The sequence below is a fragment of the Acanthochromis polyacanthus genome, chromosome 18, assembly GCF_021347895.1.
Source record: "Acanthochromis polyacanthus isolate Apoly-LR-REF ecotype Palm Island chromosome 18, KAUST_Apoly_ChrSc, whole genome shotgun sequence".
Classification (NCBI taxonomy): Eukaryota; Metazoa; Chordata; class Actinopteri; family Pomacentridae; genus Acanthochromis; species Acanthochromis polyacanthus.
The window spans coordinates 13,025,364-13,045,764 of NC_067130.1; the positions used below are offsets into that span (position 1 = coordinate 13,025,364).

At 40.4% G+C, this 20,401-nt stretch overlaps 2 protein-coding genes across 3 annotated transcripts in view; one reads left to right on the plus strand and one right to left on the minus strand.

Annotated features, from left to right (window-relative positions):
• The first annotated feature begins 374 nt into the window (after nt 1–374).
• Nucleotides 375–17,010, plus strand: prune2 (prune homolog 2 with BCH domain). Of its 2 annotated transcripts, none has more exons than XM_051938609.1 (11): nt 375–550; nt 2,272–2,338; nt 2,418–2,618; nt 3,056–3,232; nt 6,788–6,890; nt 13,491–13,622; nt 13,738–13,824; nt 15,107–15,205; nt 15,307–15,345; nt 15,797–15,847; nt 15,974–17,010. In XM_051938609.1, exons 2-11 carry the CDS (start codon nt 2,284–2,286, stop codon nt 16,002–16,004), a joined length of 975 nt encoding a protein of 324 aa, XP_051794569.1. In that variant the 5' UTR covers nt 375–550; nt 2,272–2,283; the 3' UTR covers nt 16,005–17,010. The 2 variants fall into 2 exon arrangements, with proteins under 2 accessions (XP_051794569.1, XP_022062671.1); XM_022206979.2 differs by having other exon boundaries at nt 376–550; nt 15,971–17,010.
• A 93-nt stretch (nt 17,011–17,103) lies between these two features.
• pcsk5a (proprotein convertase subtilisin/kexin type 5a) overlaps nt 17,104–20,401 on the minus strand; it is a 51,553-nt gene continuing 48,255 nt past the window's right edge. Inside the window, exon 37 of the mRNA XM_051938610.1 lies at nt 17,104–18,089. Coding sequence (XP_051794570.1) covers nt 17,602–18,089 — 488 coding nt within the window. The 3' untranslated portion in view covers nt 17,104–17,601. The remainder of the gene's footprint in view (nt 18,090–20,401) is intronic.

The following is a 20,401-nucleotide window of genomic DNA, read 5'->3' on the forward strand; positions in this document are numbered from 1 at the left end:
TTCTAAACAGTGGAATGGTAAGCATGTTTGCTTTGGATAAGTCTCTATTTTCTTGCAGCATGTGGTAAAAGGCTGTGAATTTTATCTGCACATGAAGCTGGCAATATTCTCGTTTGACTGTTATTGCTTGCTTTTTCCCCCCTCCCCCCGAGGGCTAATAAAATCTTGTAGTTGCACAGCCAGGCTCACAAATCTACTGTGAAGCATTAATAGCAGTCCCACGCTTCTCGTGGGTAGTAATAACACAACGGCACCTACAGAGTTTATCCCCTCCAGTCGAAGATAATAATGACACACAAACACGCCCTCCTATATCCCCATTCAGTCGCACCGCCTGAGGAAGCTGCTGTGCAGAGAGCTGTTATAGCAGGTGATCGCCCTTATTTGGTAATAGCCCAGATCATGTGACCACAAAATGGTGGAAGCTGTGAGCTGTTTGTAAGCTGAGCATCTCCACCGAGGAGCTGGGAGCAGGAAACAGGCAGGGATCTTGGAAGTACATCCATGCTCTGAGACGCAGGAGGAAAGAGATTCCCGAGCCCCAGCAGTGGTGAGTAGATGGCTTTTGTTCGATGATGATAAAAAGAGGAGAAAGAGGGATATGTTCTTTTTTCTCCTCACAGCAAGCAGACAGGAAGCAAGAGAGGGAGGGGCTGCTGTCATCAGCACTGTGGTCCTGTGCTGAGACATGGAAGTGGATGTGAGGCAGCTCAGCATCCTCCATGGAGGATGCACATAACATGATGCTGGTTTTTATTATTCTGCAGTATTCAACCGTGTATCAGTGTGTGTTTATCTGTGTGTACTAATACTGTAGGCACACTGAATTGTCAGCATGACAGTCACCTCCACAGTAAAGGAATCAACCATTCAGCGTTTCTCTGTTGCAGCTGCTAATGCAATCACATTTCCTCCTGTTCCAGAGCGAGTCCGCCGAGAAGAAACAAGGATGTTTCTTTTTCATGCCAGTGAGCACACGTGACTCACTGTGAATTTGCATCTCTTCCCAATCTGTGCTCAGGCAAGCGTGCAGTCATTCGATTTGAATCAGCGCTAGAAAAAGGCAGCGAGGGGGGGTGAGCTTGTCATGATGTAACAAGCCCTGTTCTCTTAGCCCCCTCCCCACCTCCACCCACCACTCAACATCCTCCCCCTCCTCCACTGTGAATGGAAGGATTATTCACAGAGGAAGATGACCTTTAACCTCAAAATCTTTCTCATTTCCAGCATCCCTCCTCCCATCGTCTCCCCCCTACTACCATCTTACAAGCCTCGTCTTTCCTCCTCCTGTTTCCTGATAAGTATGTAAATGTGAGAAGATCAATAGATGTGTTAAGACATGCTGGTGTTTGGGGACTTCTTGTATTTATGCTTTGCAATATAGCCCGACTGATGCCAGGGCTTCAGGGAGTAAAGAATCTAATAAAAGCCAAATGTAATTTTTTCAGCATAAACACATAAAATGAACAATCATAATATGGATCCCAGAGATTATTATTGTTTAGTTGAACCTCTCTGCTGCTCCAACATGGAGACAGCATGTGTACAAAGATGATAGATCTACAATAAGCTATTGTTCATTGTTACATCAAAGCCCTCTTTGTCATGCTCATTTTTTCTGGCCAGCGGCCTTTTATTCACAGGTGTGTGTCACTCTCTGTGATGCTACCCGGGTATTTACATTACAATGTGAGATGTATCATAATATACAGTGTAAATGCATTGAAAATGGCAACATCTGTCAAATTGTCAGGTTATTGTGACCATTTTATTGCACCAAGTAAACAATAACAATCTCCTCTTTACCATTTTATCCGGTTTTCATGTGAAGACAGTATTATGTCACAATAGCAATACTGTGCTATATTACACATGTAATCCAGGAAACTAGAAAAATATTAGTACATTTTATTGTTTTAAAAGGCACTAATCATGTATCCAAGGTAACAGTTTTATTTTGTATATTACTGCAGATGAATTGAGGTTATTAACAATTAGGTGTTGTAGGTTGAATTTAGTTTAAATTACTTATATAGAGTAATGCATCACAGTGTTCGTATAACTCTAGAGTACAAGTATAAGGGAGCATGAAAGGAGAATACTTGGTTTACCTCAAATTTAGCACTCGAGCAAATGTGCTTCATTACTTCCCACCACTGGCAGTTTTTAAGTCTGGCAGAGCACAACAGATTACACAACATTATGGGTACTCTCCAGGTGTGTTGTTCCATCACAAGAGTCCATTTAGTGACTGTAATTATCTTCTCATAGGTCCTCCTGGGGATGGACCTGCCATCAGAGAGTAAAATGAACTCTGAGGGGGGCGAAGGCAGACCAGGTGAGTGTGAAGCACCTACTTCTCTGAATTACAATACTCATTGCGGCTTAAACAATAAACTGTTTTTGTTTTTTTCTAGTCCCTCCTACCTCTCTACCTCTGCAAGGAGGTGCCACCCAGAGAAAAAAGCTATCTGCCCCTCGTATCAGCCTGTCACTGGACCAGAGCGAGGACGACTTGGGGGAGACGCCTGATGATCTCGACATTAACGTCGACGACCTCGACACTCCAGATGAAGGCGATTACCTCGACTACACAGACCATGAAATGGACTGGGAAGGTGGGTCAGTCAGAGGAGGAGCTTTGGCACTTTGATGACCTCATGCTTCATTGTGATGATGATAAGGAATGCAAGATCTAAAATAATATGAAACTCAAAAAGCAAGATTTTTGGGTTTTTAGTGTCAAGAATTTTTCATTCAAAATGACAGTTAAGCTTATTATGCTTCGGGATATCGTTTTTCGAAACACTAAAGCCCCTTTAGATTTAAGCCTTTTATTCTTGGAAAGATTTTGATGCATCATTGAGGGAAAACTACAAGTATTGATACTAAAAAACAATGCAGAGTTTCATTTAGCTGCTTCAATTTCAGGGTCCTGCTATTATGCATGGTGGCTGACTGCAGGGACACAAACAGTGCTGAGATGTCATGAATGTTATTGTGATTAGTATGAAAAAGGCCTCTAATACAATATATTTGGCGTTTTCCACATCAGATCCCACTGCAGCCGGCAGGAGTGGAACAACTGAGACCTACAACACAATCCCGACATACAGTGCCGAGGAGGAGCGCCAGGACGGCAAACTATGGAGGACCGTCATCATTGGGGAGCAGGAGCACCGTATCAACATGAAGATCATTGAGCCCTACATGCGAGTCATCTCTCATGGAGGTAATTATGAAAGAACCACTTCAACATCATAAGTCGCCCTGTTGTGTCCATTCTGAATATTGGCTGTATTTTGTATATTCTCCCTCAAAAGAAACACTTTTTCTTTTTTTCTGGTCCGTCTTAAACTTGTCCTGAGTTGCCTTCAGTTTCACTGTGTAAACATTGCAAATAAGCAGCTGTAAATGAATAAGGACTTTCCTTTGCCTGGGGTTTTGCCTCACGGACAAGGTACAGACTGGAATCTTGACAGACAGGTTGCTGAGGCTGTGTGGATCCTCAGACATAAAACCACAGACAGCAACTCAGGACACCCTTTGCAGTTTTGGCAAAAATAAACAACTGAATATGCCCAACTTTACACTGATGCTTTTAGATGGGACCAATGACGCTTTCCTTTACATTCTGTCATATGTGTATACAATGTTCCTTTTCAATGAGAAAAAAGTTAATACAAATTTGAAAAGCCTTTCTCAGTTTTAAAGTCTACATGTTTTGGTTTTTGGCTGTTTTACAGAAGTCTATGTGCATAATGAGATTAGGAAACACCTTTTTCCAAACAAGTTTTGATGTAGCGAACATTTAGCTTGCGTAACCCATTAGCTTTTTCACTTCTTCCATTGTCGTCGTCTCTGGATTAAACATAACCATTTCCAGTTGACTTGAAAAAATAAATACAATTTTCTTAATTTGAAAGAATTCCTGAAATTTCTATCTATTTTTCCCTTGTTTGTTTCTTCTTTGAGGGTTTGTAGTGGTCTGGTTCTGTTTTTGGCTTCTTCTACTCAGCTAATTACAGCCATGCTAAAGTAGCATATGCTGCTACCTTTAGTGACGCCATGCAATCTAGTTTATTATTCAAATTTGCTTGACAATTATATGGAAATTTACTTTAGCCAAAGTTTGAAATAATGACGTAAATGTGTGTGAAAGGTAATCTCTTTAAGCCAGCAGCTTAGGCTTCAGGCTGCTCTAAATGTTTTCAATGTTTGTTAAGTTTCATGACAAGCTGACACTGGCTTAAGTCCAGTTTCTTTGTGCAGCAATTTACTCCAGGCATCGAAGTACAGGCAGTACAGCTCAAAAGCACCTGGTGCTGACATTTGGCAGGCTCCCAGAAATTGGCCAATCAGAAGAAAGTTGGCTTTTAAGGAGGAGGCCTTAAAGGGACAGGAGCTAAAATTGCTTGTTTTTGACAGTAAATGAAGCAAGGGGATTAATGAAAGCGCAGTATATGATAAACAAGGACTTTTTAAACTGTGACTCATGCAGAGATACATTAGTGTCCTAGACTAAAAATACAAATTGGTGGATTCCCGTTAACATTATTCATCCTATCCAAGCTAGAATATAGTCAACATGCAACTGTTCAGTGCAAAAATGCTAGTATTAGAGTTTAGCAGTATAAATTAGGAACGTCGAGCACAAAGTCAGACTATAGCTTTTACAGTACTTTAATAACACATCTCTTGACAGCCAGTGTGAATACAACAAATGTAAGACAGATGTGAAAAATGTAGTCCTATTATTTTATATTCTTCCAGCAATTCTCCTGCTGCTTCAAATATAAACAGAAATAAATGGATGCAATCAAAACTGACACTAACAGCATCTTTTCAGCAGAAGTAACATTTTCAGTTTTAAGGAGGCCTGAATATCAGATTCCAGAAGTAACCCCATGATATATGAGTCATTATCTCTGTTCTACTATATCACAGTCACCCATTGTTTTTGAGCTGCCACTTCTCATCTAACAAGGTGGCAGAATGATGTCTCATTTAGGAAGTGCCTCGTCTTATCTTGGCGGCAGACCAAGCAAAAATGAAGTAATACAGGTTGTTGTTGAAGCCAGCTGATTGGGATTTACATCAAATTTTTACCTCCAGTTTTCACACGTCCTTTTCATATGAGAGCAATATAATTCAGGATGAAAACTGGCAAAGTGGTCTCTTGTCAGCAAATATACCGTCTGTGATTAATTAAGGCTGGCTGCTGGGTTCCAAAACAACTCGCTACAAGCATACAAACGTGATAATTAAAGGAAAAATCATGTTTCCACACAAGGCGACAAAGGTCACTAATTGGTCTGAGCATGAAAGTGATGTGAATGTTGCAGCATTCAGTTTCCAGATCCTATTCCAAGTGAACACGTACAGTATGAGATTTTGTTGGACGGCACTCTACCACCATCAAAACACTCAGTCACTCAACAATGACTGAGAAGGTATTTCATTGTTTTTACAATGTCAGGGAAAAGTGAAAAAATGTCATTGCAATTTCCAAAATGACATTTTCAAATCAGCCTATTTTTTTGGTCCAATTTAAAATCTAAAACCCAGAAATAATTAATTTACTGTAATATAAGCCAAATAAAACTCACACATCTCCCACCAGAGAAGCAAAAAATAGATCATTTTTGGTGTATTTCCATGAACAGTTTGATCAGTTACTAAAATAAATGTTTTTCATCACTGAAGAAGAGCTCTACAGACTTAAAGAATATTTGCTGGGGAGCGTTGAAGCTTTCCTGCTGGTTGCCCAAACTGCTGGTGGTGGATCTGCATCTTAAACTGAGTCCAGACACAGAGTCACACAGCATTGGTTTCACAGGCAGGGGCCCCATTTCTGTCTCTCTATTACCCCGTGGCCATGGACTTTATGCCCCGGTAAGCCTATAGCTCATGTAAGCACTGGAATAAGACCTTTAAAGAGTCTCTCCAATGAAAATTGAAGGTTTTTTTTTGCCTTGTTAACATGTCCATTTGTCCATATCATGAGCTAAATAAGCAGTCCACACAGTAAAATATCCGAGCATTTCCACTCATGATGGTCTTTCGAACATAGAGTCAGACCTCTGTGGTTTCATACGTAACAAAAAATAAAGAACCAAAACTTGCAGGGTGGGGTTTGTGGTATCATTGTTCTTCAGAATCAGTTTCTGGTTTGAACTTAGATAGCTGAATTACTGCAGTATTACAACATGAAGCACCGTAGAGTAGTTCTACAGTGTATGAGCACAGTAATAAATGAGTTGGTGTGCTCAAGCTAAAACAACGAGTGGAGAGGTGGCCATCTTAGTCATCTAAAAAGCTAAAACAAATTATTTTCAAGAAATAACCCTTCTAAACATGTAACGCTGATACAGAGAGATGAGTTTTTAGGGATGCAATCTTTGCATGTAAAGGGACATTAACCACAGCAGGCTGAGCTTTCCTACTGTGCTCTGTGCTGTTGGCTTAAGTGAAACACAGCCATCCCAAGGAAGAAAACTGAGACATCTGCAATGGAAAAGTCAATATCACAAGCTGTGTCATTTAGATAAAAGCCCCCCTGTCTGAGTGACACCAAATCTGGTAATAAATGGGCTCGTGAATAAAAGAAAATTACATTAATCTGAAGACTTGTGAGAGGAAACAGGACGGAGAGACAAAAGAAACACAGACTGGCAGATTAATAGAACAAAAAGAAAGAAAATAAGAGCAATCAAGTTCTTGCCAACAAAGGCACAAAATCAAGTTGACTCTTATTACTTTTATTTTTTATGTGTTTTTTATCAAGGCTACTATGGCAACGGAGTGAATGCCATCATAGTGTTTGCTGCCTGTTTCCTGCCAGACAGTGACCGAGAGGACTACCATGAAATAATGGAGAACCTCTTCCTGTGAGTGTCGCACTGCAATGACTGACACACACTCAACAACTCACTATTGTTTTTCAGTACATTTTGCACTGACCTACAACAGTTTAGCCACTAGTTTGGTTTTGCACTAAAGAAATGTCAGTTGTTGCTAGTAGTATTTTTAATTTCCTGTTTAACCTTGCTACTGATAATTTGCACAAACACTGACACATCATAACTGTCATAACAGCATTGTATGACCAAAACCTGAAGAATGTAAAAGCTGGGATAAACCATGAGTTGGTAAAGGTGCACAAAGCTGTTCCTGCAGCTAAATGCTAATACGCTCACAATGACGACATACTAATGTCCAGCAGGATGCAACATATTCACCATCTTCAGTTAGCTTGCTAAAAATTGTGAAGCACAAAGCAGCAGATTGAATTATCATTTGTTTTTCAGATATTTGATTCCGCCCAAAAGGGCTGATTGTGTTGAAGTTGTGTCCAGATGAAGTTCTATATCAGGGGCGTCAAACATGTGGCCCACGGGCCAAAAGCGGCCCGCCAGAGGGTCCAATCTGGCCCACAGGGTGACTTTGTAAAGTGTAAAAATTACCACTATTCGGGCCAGCCCTACGGTAAACAATAAGACACAAATATATTGTGGAAAAAAATGTCGCTGGATTAAAAGCAGATTGGATAGATAAAATGACATCCTCAAACTTCAAACTCAGTTGGATGATAAATGTTGCATAAAACGGGTTTGCAGAACTAGTCCCTGCAGCATCCACTCGGTATGTGCAAAAATTATGTCTGCAAAACACATAGCTGAACGTGGGAGTTTGAATGAATGGTGGGTGGTGGTATGAAACAGCAAACCGCATATGACAAACACAGACTGAAACAAAAGCAATCAGACGATGCGTGAAAGTTACTCCAACTGGCTGAGTCTATTTGCCAGCAGCTCACCTTCAGAACCAGCCGTGTATGTCAGTGCACACAGCAAATGCATTTGCAATCTCAATCACAAAGCAAGGAAGTTCTTTAAATAAAACATAAGCTCAACATTTTACATTTTACAAAATGCAGCTCTTTCCTGAGCATGTCCCACCAGATGGTCAGGAGCATTTGAGCTTTAAACATGATTTTCAAGCTAAAAGTCAACATTTACTTGAGTCGTTGAGCAGGAGTTTAACCCCACTTTCCTCAGAGAAAATTCTTAATAACCCTTAGCATCACATTGTTTTCACTGTGGACTTTGTAGCTCTTTATAATCTTTTTTAAATCAAGAGGTGGGGCAGAAGTGTAGTTTCCTTTAGTACTACTTAAACTATAATATGCTAAAAAGTTACTATGCAATGACAAAATAATGGTAGCCTCAGCTTTAACTACAAATAAATAGAAGAAACAAAGCAAACAAAAACACTCCTTGTTCCAGAGGATGCTGTCTTTTTCACATTGTGGAGATATCCAAATGCACAATGAATCACATTCTCATTAGCATCAGCCTAGCTTGTGTTTTGTGCTAATTTGCAAATACTAGCATGCAGACACGCTAAACTAAGATGGTTAATATTCTTGACAAATATCTGCATGGGCTGCATAGTAACTCAATGGTTAGTGCTGTCGCCTCACAGCTAGAAGATCCCTGGTTTGTGTCCTAGCCTGGGATCTTTCTGCATGGAGTTTGCATGTTCTCCCTGTGCATGCATGGGTTTTCTATGGGTTCTCAGTCCTAAAACATGCTGAGGTTAATTGGCGATTCTAAATTGTCCATAAGTGTGAATGTGATTGTCTCTATGTGTAGCCCTCTGATAGACTGCCTGCCAGGGTGTCCTCTGCCTTCACCCTAAGTCAGCTGGGATAGACTCCAGCCCCCCATGACTCTAATGAGGATTAAGCATTGCAGAGATAATGGATGAATGAATGGATGGATGGAAACATTTACATGCTTGTCGTGGCCATGTTAGCATGCCGATGTTAGCATTTAGCTAAAGTACTGCTGTACCGCTGCAGCAGAGATGTGGTTTTACAGGCACCTGCTACGTACATCTAATACGGCCAGAATAACCAATAAAGACGATTTAAAATACTAAACACAAATTACACGCTACTGAACAAAATTAGGAAATGGCAAGCAACATTTTTTGGATGCATCATAAGGAAAGAGACCCTGGAATATATCATCACAATTGGAAAAATTAACGGGAAGAGAGAAAGAGGCAGACAGAGAATGGTAATGATGGATGGACTGACATCATAGCTACACATGGAACAGGCAACAGCCATAATTCAGAAAGCAAAAGATCGGATTATATCAAAGGAAATGATTGCCTACGCCGAATGGCATGGCACTTGCTGTACCAAAGTACAAAGTAAGAGCTGCTACCGTGTTGGGTTTTTTAAAACTGTTTTACATATTATGACTTTTCTCAGGTGATCATTGTACAACTATGTACAAAGGAAATGTAAAAGTAGTTCAATGAAAACATCCATTTAATCCTTAGACTGTATTTAATTAGATGAGGACGCTGCATTATTGATTAAATTCAGCCACAGCACCTCTGGACAGGGAAAGCTCTCTAAATAAAGTGATAGAAATAAAGTGATAGTCTAGCTTCTTTGCTGTGAACTCCTGTGCTGATATCGCACTGTTGTGTTGGAACAGTTGCATTTCATGCCTGGACAGTGTGGTTGGGATCCCACAGGCTGTTCTGTGAAAGATACTGAGTAAGCTGGCATATCCGAGAGTTTTGGATTGAAATGAAAGGAGGTAAACCGTAGTGTCTGCAGTTCCCGATGCCAGATGGCTGGAGGTCTGAATCCTTGCGAGGAGGAGTAACTGTAGCTTGGTGGTGAACGACATGCAGTTTGTCAGTGGGAGATGATCACAATTGTCACGAATCAGAGTGGATCAGTAGTGCTTGTCTGCAAGTTGGAGAATGACATTTCATCAGGAAGCGAGAAGAGTCAGCCTGAAACCAAAGTCAGAGAAGTTAGAGGAGTTATTGAAGACAGAGCTGAGGGTGTTGTCAACTTTATTTTCAAAGGAGGTGACAAGGTTCCCTGCTGACCGAGAAGACAGAGCGGAGGTAGGGGGCGTCTGAGGAGAGAATTGAAAACGAGCTACCAGGTGTGAATCAGAGAATTGGATTTTAGAAAGTGTGATTGAGCTTCTGAGATTGATGCAAAGAAGGAAAAAAAGGAATTCAAAGCAAAACAGCTCCTTCATGAAGCAACATTTGTACCAATTTCTTGTAACGGACATCAGAGGGGAAATTTCGAAAATGCTGCTAGATGAGGTTTTTCAAATTCTGGGTAAGACTTGTCTTCTATTTCCTCATGTATCTCTGGTGTTCCGCTTCAAATAAAAGTTGCATCCATATTTCACCATTTCAACATACATAATTTCAGAGACCTAAATGTTCGGATTGGAATACGTGCAGTAACTCTGGCAAACGCCGTGATATTGCTCTACTGTGATATAAGTATAGTTTTGATGCCATATTTATTTGTCTCACGGTAAAAATTACTCATTTATTATTGAGATTGATCCGTAAACAAGCTAATGGTTCTTCCATCAGTCACTTTTGTCATCCGTAGTAACATTTCCAGAGTTGAACATCATGATGGCGATGTCCATCTGTTGGTCAGTCCATCAGGTTCAGACTGAAATGTCACAACAGCTGGATTGTTTGTTTTTTAATTTAAGTTTTTATTAATTTGAAACCAACAGCATTAAAAAACAAACAAAACAGAAGCAACAAAGCTGACACCTTGATCAAAATGACAAGATACGCGGTGACCATAAGACAATAAAAAATCAACACAAAAAAAACACACAAAAGAAGGGTAGCAATCACATATCACTTTTGCATCTCATGGATATCATACATTTTATATAGATGTTAAGCATCGCTAATGTGAGTCAGAAAACCCTGCCACATTTGGCTAGTTTTACTTGGGATATTGTTTACCCTGGTGGTCATATTCTGAAAAGCAACTTTCTCTGTCATAAGCTTTAGCCATTCTACAATTTTTTGATGGTATAGTAGACTTATCTCCTAACAGACATAGCTGTGGGGATTCTGGTAGAGATCATTTAAGCCACTCCTTCATTTTTTTCGTTTTCATCTTCCAGAAAGGAAGTACCCTTGAACAGTCCTATATAGCATGAAAAATGTATCCTCTTCTATATTACATTTCCAACACTTTTTGTCCTGGATTATTCCCATTTTAAACAATATCAGGGGTGTAAAATAATATCGATGTACAATTTTATGGCAGACAAATTAACCTAAGGAACCAATCCTGTCCATTACCAGCTTTGTGTATCGTCATGCTTCTTCAGGATCAGTTTACAAACATGCATTACTGAGTAACTGTAATATTACAACTTGGAATTGAATAGTATAGAGCCGTTTTGCAGTGTAGTAGGTGAGCTGGTGTGCTCGAGATGTGGCAAGTAGCAGAAGGGCAGGTAGAGAAAGCGATGGGGACTTCATAGATCTGCACAGTGTTGAGTTAATTTTAAGTCATTTTAAGGAGTGGAGGGATTAAAAAAAATGTAAGTGTAACATTAAAACACTGAGATAAGTTTCCAGGGTGTAAATCAGTGACCAGAGAGGGAAGTGAGCCTGCACTGAAATTTATTTTAAGCATTCACACTAACCACAGGAACATTGATGGTCAAAAAACCCAAAAAGACCTGCAAAAACAGCAAAAAAAAAGGAAAGCTTTCTCACCAGCCTGAGTTGTACTTTACATTTACGACTCATTAGAAATTAGAGTAAGCCAGCGTCCTTGTGTGCATTTAGCTAAAAACACTGCTCTGCAAAAGCACGGCACAATAATAGCTGCAGACACCCTCCTCTTAAATTCTGGCACATTAAGGGTGTGTGGGGAGTATATAGCGCAATTTACGATATATGGGTCAAAAAACAATTTCACTCCCAGGCTCCAGTGTATATTATTCCAGGAAAAAAAGGATAGCAGTCACAGTCACTGAACTTCTAGTATTTCATTGTGTGTGTGTGTGTGTGTGTGTGTGTGTGTTCTCCAGAGCTGACACAGCATTGTGGAGATAGGTGTGCCTATGCCAGACTACGTAGTACTTGTATTGCTCCTTTTGAGTGGACATAAATCTGTTTATACAGTCACATTGTAGAGTCTTGCCTCCCCTTTGGGTCCAAAAAGTAAGTTTCCATAAAGAAAATCATAAAAATTTTACTATGAACACTCAGTTTAAGGTGAGGCAAGTGGTAATTATGGGTAGATAAAGACTGGGAAGTGAATGTAGGTCGAAGTATTTGTAACCCACCTATCCCTATTTTATATAGGAAAGGGCCCTGAGTTCTTTAACAGCTATACTCTCATATGAAAAGTCTTAATTGACTTTCTTGGATCTTCTTAGCAATTTCAACACTATAATTCCTGAGCTAATTTATTCAGAGCTATATGCAGAATAAACTAGTTTATGGACCATTTAAATCAATAACCGCTACAGAAAAAGTCAAACTAAACAAATCCCACTTTAATTAAACCCCAAACTTGTGGGAAATGTGCATAAACCAGCAAACACAGTCACAAGTCCGTTTCAGAGCAACCCAACTTCAAAATATCAATAACAGAACTGAAAGAATAAGGTTAACAGTCTTAACCTCCTTTGAAATTGTCCCTTTACCTATGCTGTGCACACCATTAATTAATCTCTAAGCCGGCAATTCATCCCCCCAAAAAAATCACAAGGTGCAGGCCTGACACCTGCCCTTGATTCCACAAAGCAAAATTTAACAGTTCTTCATTCTGTAATAAGCAAAACAAAACAATAAGCGTGATACCTTTGTCCCGCGATCGGTCAACGTCCAGTGGCTCCTACTCCAGTCCTTTAGCCTCAGTCTGAAAGCAGGTGAATCCAGAACAGAAGGCAAATTCCAGCGAAGCTCTCCTTTTATTTTCCCTCGTTGCCAGAGGAACTCTGAGCTTTTCCGGTCACTCAGAGCGTTATCTGATATTCCTCTCGCAGTCTCCAGGTCGGAACCAATCCAGGATAGGCTATGTGGCTAGCTGCGTTAGCTAACTGAAGCCACAGTCCGATTGTTATGCTAATTAGCTTAGCCACTCACTTCGCTAATGAATGAAAGGCTAAGAAACAGAACTTAACTTCGAGTAGAAATTATCTGTCGCTTACCAAGCGGTTTCATTGCATGTCCTTTCACAGACGATCTCACTGACAAAATATAGTACAGAAACACGCAAACAAACTCAGTAATATGAGCATAAAGCGACTCTCTCCCGAGTCCGCGCGTCTTTTTTTCTCTCACTCCGCATGTACGTCACTTCCTGTTCACAAGTCAAAGGTTACAGGTCAAACTACAAACGCGATTACAATTTAAAATTTTAACCATGAAATTAAATATTCACAATTAAACATTTTAACCATGAAATTAACAGTTTTAATCACAATGAAATGTATTGATTTTAACAACCGTTCATTAAACTATTCATTATAGGCTATGTATAAATTATTTATTCAAATGTACTTTTTATTCCTAATTTTATAAGACCTTATTCCAATGTCATTGCACAAAAATGTATGGAATTTTTTTAACCTGGCTACATATTGTTTGTGTGTCTTCAGCTATGTGATCAGCACCCTAGAGCTGATGGTGGCAGAGGACTACATGATTGTGTACCTGAATGGAGCCACACCTCACAGAAGAATGCCTGGCCTCGGCTGGCTGAAGAAGTGCTATCAGATGATCGACAGAAGGTCTGATTTTGTGAAAGATAACGGAACATTTGTGGCTCTCAAGAACGACAGTGAAAATGAGCACCAGCGTTGACAGGAGCGATGTCTAACATGTGGCATATTGTGTTGTGTTCAGGCTCAGGAAGAATTTGAAATCCTTCATTATTCTCCATCCATCGTGGTTCATCAGGACCATCCTAGCCATTACCAAGCCTTTCATCAGGTAAAAAATATTCAGCTTTGATTTGCCACGTTAGCATCCGTTGGTCCAATACTTTGTTCCAGGTTGCTACCTCGACTCTGATTTTAACTTCTACTTTGAAATCAAAGTCTCCCCCCTAGACAGCCATCTTCTTAACTCCCCTAGGCAGTTATTTTGGGCGAGTAATATGTGACCACTTTCTTAAAGGGCGAGGAAGTCATACCTGCAATTTCAATTTCCACCAGATATATAAATCCATAGATTCTATACATGCAATTGAATGTAGCACTTGTGTTAGGTGGTGCCAAGCCCAGAATGCAGCAACAGTGTCCCTACAACAAACTGGCAGTGTTTTGGTGAACACTAGGTGAGGTGTCATTAATATGGCCTTTCACCCAAAGACACAAGCAGCACCGCCTTATTGCAGGATCCAAATCTCCAGCAAACTTGACATTTTCAGTGTGTAGGTTTGCTGCTCGGAGGTTGTTGTTGCTTCACAGTAAAGGGCATTTTGAAAACAGTGACACACAGAGATAGCAGGAGAGGAGGTGAAAAGCAGCGTGAAATGTGGAAATGTCAGACCCGAAGTCCACATCCCGTGAGTCAGACTGGTGTTCATTAGTCAACTGTGGCCGAGTTAAAGTCCTGCATCATCACCTTTTGAAGAAAAACATGAATATTATTCAGTTCCTCTGATGTCAAGCAGGTTATTCTCATTGACCTTTTTTTGTGTGTGCTCTTATTTAACCCTTGTGTTGTCCTGCGGGTCAAAATTGATTTAAATTTAAAGTTTGAAAATGTGGGGGAAAAACTATATTTTCACAGTGAAACTTCTGATGTCCACATTTTCAGCATTTTTGGGAAATCTTTGAACATTTTGTGGTGGAAAAAAAGAAATATTGCAAATGTTTCTTAAGAACATTCACAAAAAAATCAACCAAAATCCAGCGACTTTTGCTGGAGTTTGGTTGATTTTTATGCAAATGTTCTTAAAGAAAATATTAGAAGTTTTACTGATATGTATGTAATCATTTTTGATATTTTTAGGATTTTTTTGGACTATTTTTACTAATTTTTTTGAAAATATTTCTAAGAATTTTCTTGCCAAATTTGGGCAATTTTTAACAAAATAAAACTTAAGGGAAACTTTTAAGGAATTACTTGAATTTTCTTCCTGAAGGTTTTGCTGAATTTTTTGGATTTATTTTCAGACAAGGAAACAATAGTTTTTGGTGACAACAGCAGGGTTAAGCACGTGTCTGTCACCGGGCTTGTTTTTATGAGCGTGCTTCTCTCGTCACAGCGCCAAATTCAGCAGCAAGATTAAGTACGTGCACAATTTGGACGAGCTGCAGGAGCTCATCCCAGTGGACTCCATCCAGATCCCAGAGTGCATCATTAGGTGAGTCCCTCTAAACGCAGCAGCGCCTCCACCTCCTCCCAGCCCGAGCTGCCTTTAAAATGACTTTATATTCATCTTGTCGTTTGAACTCTCACCTCCAGACTCGACAAGGAGCTGAAGGAAGCAGCAGAGAACTCAAAGTAAGCATCGCCTCTCATTACTTCCTCTGTGGAGGCAGCGGCCTCTGCCTCACTTTTATCCTTGGCTGGAGCACTCATTTATCAGATGGCTCACTTTCAGATCACAGGGACTCTTCTGCTGGATGGCGACCAATTGGATTTGGCTACGGTTGCAATTACAGAGGAGAGACGAGGGGAAAAAAGTTGCTAAAGATGCTAAATGCTTTGCTTTCATCTCGTTTATCATTAGAGTAAAATAAATGAGCCAGACCTTATTGCATGGTGATCTATTACACTGATAATAAATGTAGAAACAAAGCTGTAGAATTCACACACTAATCGCCTGCTGACTAATTGTGCTCTGAATCATAACTTGCATGTGCCTTCAAATTCACGGCACACCAGTGTATTACAACAGTAAATTCTGCTTCAACAACCTCTTAGGGTTTTTTTTCTCCTCTTTTTTTTCCAGAATGAATAGTTTTCTGCAGGGATCTGAGCCAACAGCAGCGAGCAGAACGGAGTAAGTCCTCTACGACGTTTAAGTTCACACATGGAAGACAAACGGCCTCGTGTCAGCAGGCTGTCACCTATACATAAACACACCCATCTTTAATGTCTCTGCTTTGTACTTTCATCTTCACAGCAGAGCAGACCAAGCCGGTGCCAGCGGCTCTTAAACCCAAACATCCTAAATGGATGGGTCACCTCGATGTTCAGAAGTCACTGCTGTAAATGAACGGGTGGAGCTGGAAAGTAGCAGCTTGTGGAGCTTGTGTGTGTGTGTATGTGTGTGTGTCTCAGTGTTGGTCATTTAGACACTGGATTTTAATATGAAAACAGAACTTTCAATAATACCTGTTAAAACTCGGATCTCATTCTTTCTAGCTGCTGTAGCATCTGCTGTACTTCGCACCGGCGATCCAGAGAACTATGTAGTCAAGTGTGATGCTTGGCAGCCTCAACAGAGTAGCCTCGTCGTTCACTTTAGGGTAGAAAATGCAATTACACACCAGACAGTGCACTGCGCAAATCCATTTGTAGTCTATAGTGTTGTATTTGTGCATGAGATGCAGTGAAGCAATAATATCACCCTTTAGTGGTTACACAGTCTCAGTGTTTCTGATAAGGAGGCGACTCTTGTGTCAGCAATCTACAATAAAAGCACAAGGTGTGGCCAAACAAACAAAAAACCTTGTGCCATAGACAATGACCAACTTACATCTGAGCAATCCAATCCTCTGCCTTGTCCTCAAACTGGAAAATAAACCTACAGATAGATATTTTAACTTTATAGTCAATCTAAAGCCAAGCAGGAGTAAGTTAAATATGAAACCAAGCTGTCAGTGCAGCGTGACGTCACATCTTTTTAGCCATGTTTTGCAAATGTGCGTGTGTGTGCATGTGTCTTTCTGTCGATACAAACTGGAAATCATCTATTCAGTTTCTGCCGGATCATCAGGAAGAAATGTCCAATGAAAATAATGATGGGATCTCTGTAAAGCACAACATCTTATCTCTGTGTGTGTCCACACGCATGTGTGTGTAGCTGTGCATCAGTGCATGTCCCCTCATTAGATAACTGATGGTCCTCTTACCCATGAGTCTTCTATGGCGTATTGAGGACGTGCAAAGAAATTATGGATCACTGTCTAGTAATTCAATAAAAATAGACTCAAGTCTGAACGTTGTTTTCCATCATGTCTGATTTGTAATTCGGAATTTAGTGACGAATCGTTCCGTTTCCGCCTCGTGAAGTCATGACTTACTCATTTCTAATGCGTTTCTTCCAAGACTTTATTTCTTTATTTGAACCGAATAACACATTTTCAAATTAACATTCAAAGACGGCAAACACTTGGGAATATAGAAAAGCCAAATAAATAGCATGATTAATCACATTTAAATTGCTAATCCAACACTACAACAACTAAAAGAGATAATGTGGTTAATGAAATTGTCAAAACTAGTAAATGCCCATGATGAATTATGTTATATATGTGGAAAATCACCATACTCCAAACAAAGTGAAGAAAACCAAGCTAAGTTATGTAAAAAGTCCACAGGAATGCAAACAGCAGTGATTTTTTTGTGCAGCATTTTCCATTTTGTGAATGAATAGCAGTCGTAAAATGCACCTCATTATAAATCGCTTCTCATGTCTCATTTGGTCGAGCTCATTCAGTAAAGGATAAATGGGTCTGTCCCTGAGGGCGTGAACAGATAAACACAGAGGGAGAAGAATCCAGAAGAAAAGAAAGAAATGTTTTTCATGCTTCACCGGAACGCGTAGCTCTCATCGTCGTACTCCAGCTCGTCCTCGTTGTCGTCTCCCAGCTGTCCGTACCGGAACTTCCTGTACACAGTGCCGTCCTGGCCCATGTAGACAATGTCCTCGTCGTCTTCATCATCGTCGTCATCATCCTTAACCCCTGAGCGACGCTCGCCGATGTCAACCAGCTGAGACTCCTGGAAACGACCGCCAGAGGAGCCGGCTCGGCCACTGTGAGACGCAGAAGAAGCAGAGCTGTAGCCGCCGTGTCTGCTGCCGCCTCCAAACACGCCGCCGGAGCCCAACTTCTCGTAGCCGCGAGGAGGAAGGTCCGACTGAGGGTGCTTGGACCGGGAGTGTCTGATGAGGAAGACGATGGACACGAGTGCCAGCACCAGGAGGATGCAAGCGATGATGAAGACGGTGAGGTTCCCTGTGGCCTCCTCTTCCCCCTCATTCCTGAACGCCAAGTTGGTGCTGAGGATGCACTCTCCTAGAAACCAAAGCAAGAAGATGCAAGTGTGAAAGTTACAGTGCATCTAAATGAAAGATTTTCACAGAACAGAGTTAGGGCCACTGGAATAAAGGCGGAGGGGAAAAAAAAGAGTTTTTACTTTTCTTTCAGAATTCTGAGATTGAAGTCAGAATTTTTATTTTTTAATCAATATTCTCAAAAAAAAAAAAAAAAAAAACTGTCAAAATTCTCCTTTGAAGCTGGACTGCCCACTCTAACCCACAATATAGTGTCTGCTACACAGAACACTGAGTATGGGACGAGGGCAGACTGCTAATGAGAGATCTCAATTACTACTTGGACAAAGCACTGACACGTAATTACAAGCCTGATACTCTTAATTATGTCTGCCCATAAACAAAGGTCTGAACATCTGCACCACATTTGAGGCCATGGGCAGCACAAAGTTCCTATTTTAGGATAAAATAAACTTCCCAATTTGTGCACTGAAGTCTCACAATTTTATTCAACTTTACATGTACAACATTCTTTGGTTGTTCTGAATCCACTTCCACAAAGAGTGCAGCTGCAACTGAGCTGTTAAAGACGACTACTCTTCAAATTATTAATAGTGAGTTAACATTACCTTTTAAGGCAGTCAAATACTTTAAAATGACTATTTGTTTCATAAGTAAGCTGTTTAGACTGAGCTACTGAAGTTTAAGTAGGCGTTTTAATGATAATAACTGCTGCTGCTCAAACAAAGACGAATCGCTGCACGGCTGAGACATCGTTCAATAGGCGAGAAAATTCCATTCGATAGTAGCTAACCGATCATCTTTTTCTAAACAAAGAGAAAGGAATGATGGTCTTAGCTGATTGATTGTGCAGCTTCTATTCACTATGATTTATTTTCTCCATAGTGGATAAAGTTTACAGCACTGCAGAACAGCTGATTTACTATATAGTGGACAATCTGAACACGACTTCAGAAATCTAAGAAAAAACTCACAATTCTGCCAAAAAGAAAGGTCAGAACTCTAATACTTTATTTACAATGGCCCTAATCCTCTTTCGTAGTTATCCAAGGGCTTTTCTGATTGCCAAAATTGAAAGGGCGCTCTGCCAATTTTGCACATGAAGTTCAGTTTTCAAGGAATGAAAAGCTTAGCCTGTCAAAACAATTGAATAACATCTTCCGTGGCTCCATTCAAAGGCTGAAAAATAGAACTGTGAGGCAGGAGAGCTATTGTAGATGCCCCTGGTTTGGGATGTAGCAAATCCCATTCATGTCAAGCTCTTCTTCGGCTCAGATCAATATGAAGCTCTCCTAGCTGAATCATCGGTCCGAAATACTAACGAATGCGTTTGAAAACACCTGATTGTGGAATAAAAGTTGACAGTAAAAGCTTGTGTGTGGAAAAACAAACTCCCAAGGTTCTTTTCAGCAAGAAGCTTCCAATCACAGAGGTTAAAACTGACACGAGAAAACGAATGTAATCACTTTAACAGTATGTTTAGGGTGAATTCAACCTCTATGGAGCTGTGGTTGTCTTTAATAACTATCATACATGACATTTGAATTTGCTATCACTCTGATTCAGGCTTCTTCCTGGCCATGACCTTTACTGTTCAGTAATAGTAATAAGAACTGCCCGTGATGCCAACATTATAGAACAAACAAGATAACTAATCCAATAGCTTTTAAAAATTCTCCTGCAAGTTTATGAAAATGCAAGACTTGCACCCCTTTCCTTCACTATTTAGACCAGAGCTCCTTTCTGGTCCTCAAAGCTAACGTAGCATTGTAAAACTTAACGTGCAGCACAGAAAGCAGGGGGAGAATGTTGCACATTACAAGACGGATACAGTCCATGGATGTATTAAAGTACACTTTTAGACTGAGCAGAGCTTTTCTTAACATTTCTGCACAGACATTGTTCCAGAATAAAAGCTGCAGACTTCAAAAGTCTCAGTCTACATGTGTTAAGTCAGCATGGAGGCACACACACACACACACACACACACACACACACACACACACACACACACACACACACACACACACACACACACACACACACATACATAGCGGTTACATTCATGTCTTCTGCTTCATCTCCTTCGTATCACACGTTATCTATTGCATTGTAGGTCATTCTTTAACACACAACATGTCATGCTGAAGCATCGGGACACATCGTCTGTGATGTTTCCAGAGATAATCGGGTGTTTCGGGTCTGTCAATATCACACAGTCGAGGTCGATCAAGCTTGTGTCCAGATTTTACATTTCCGTAAAACTGCAGCGATAAATGTGTCTCAGGCAGATCTAAAACCTGCTAGATTAAC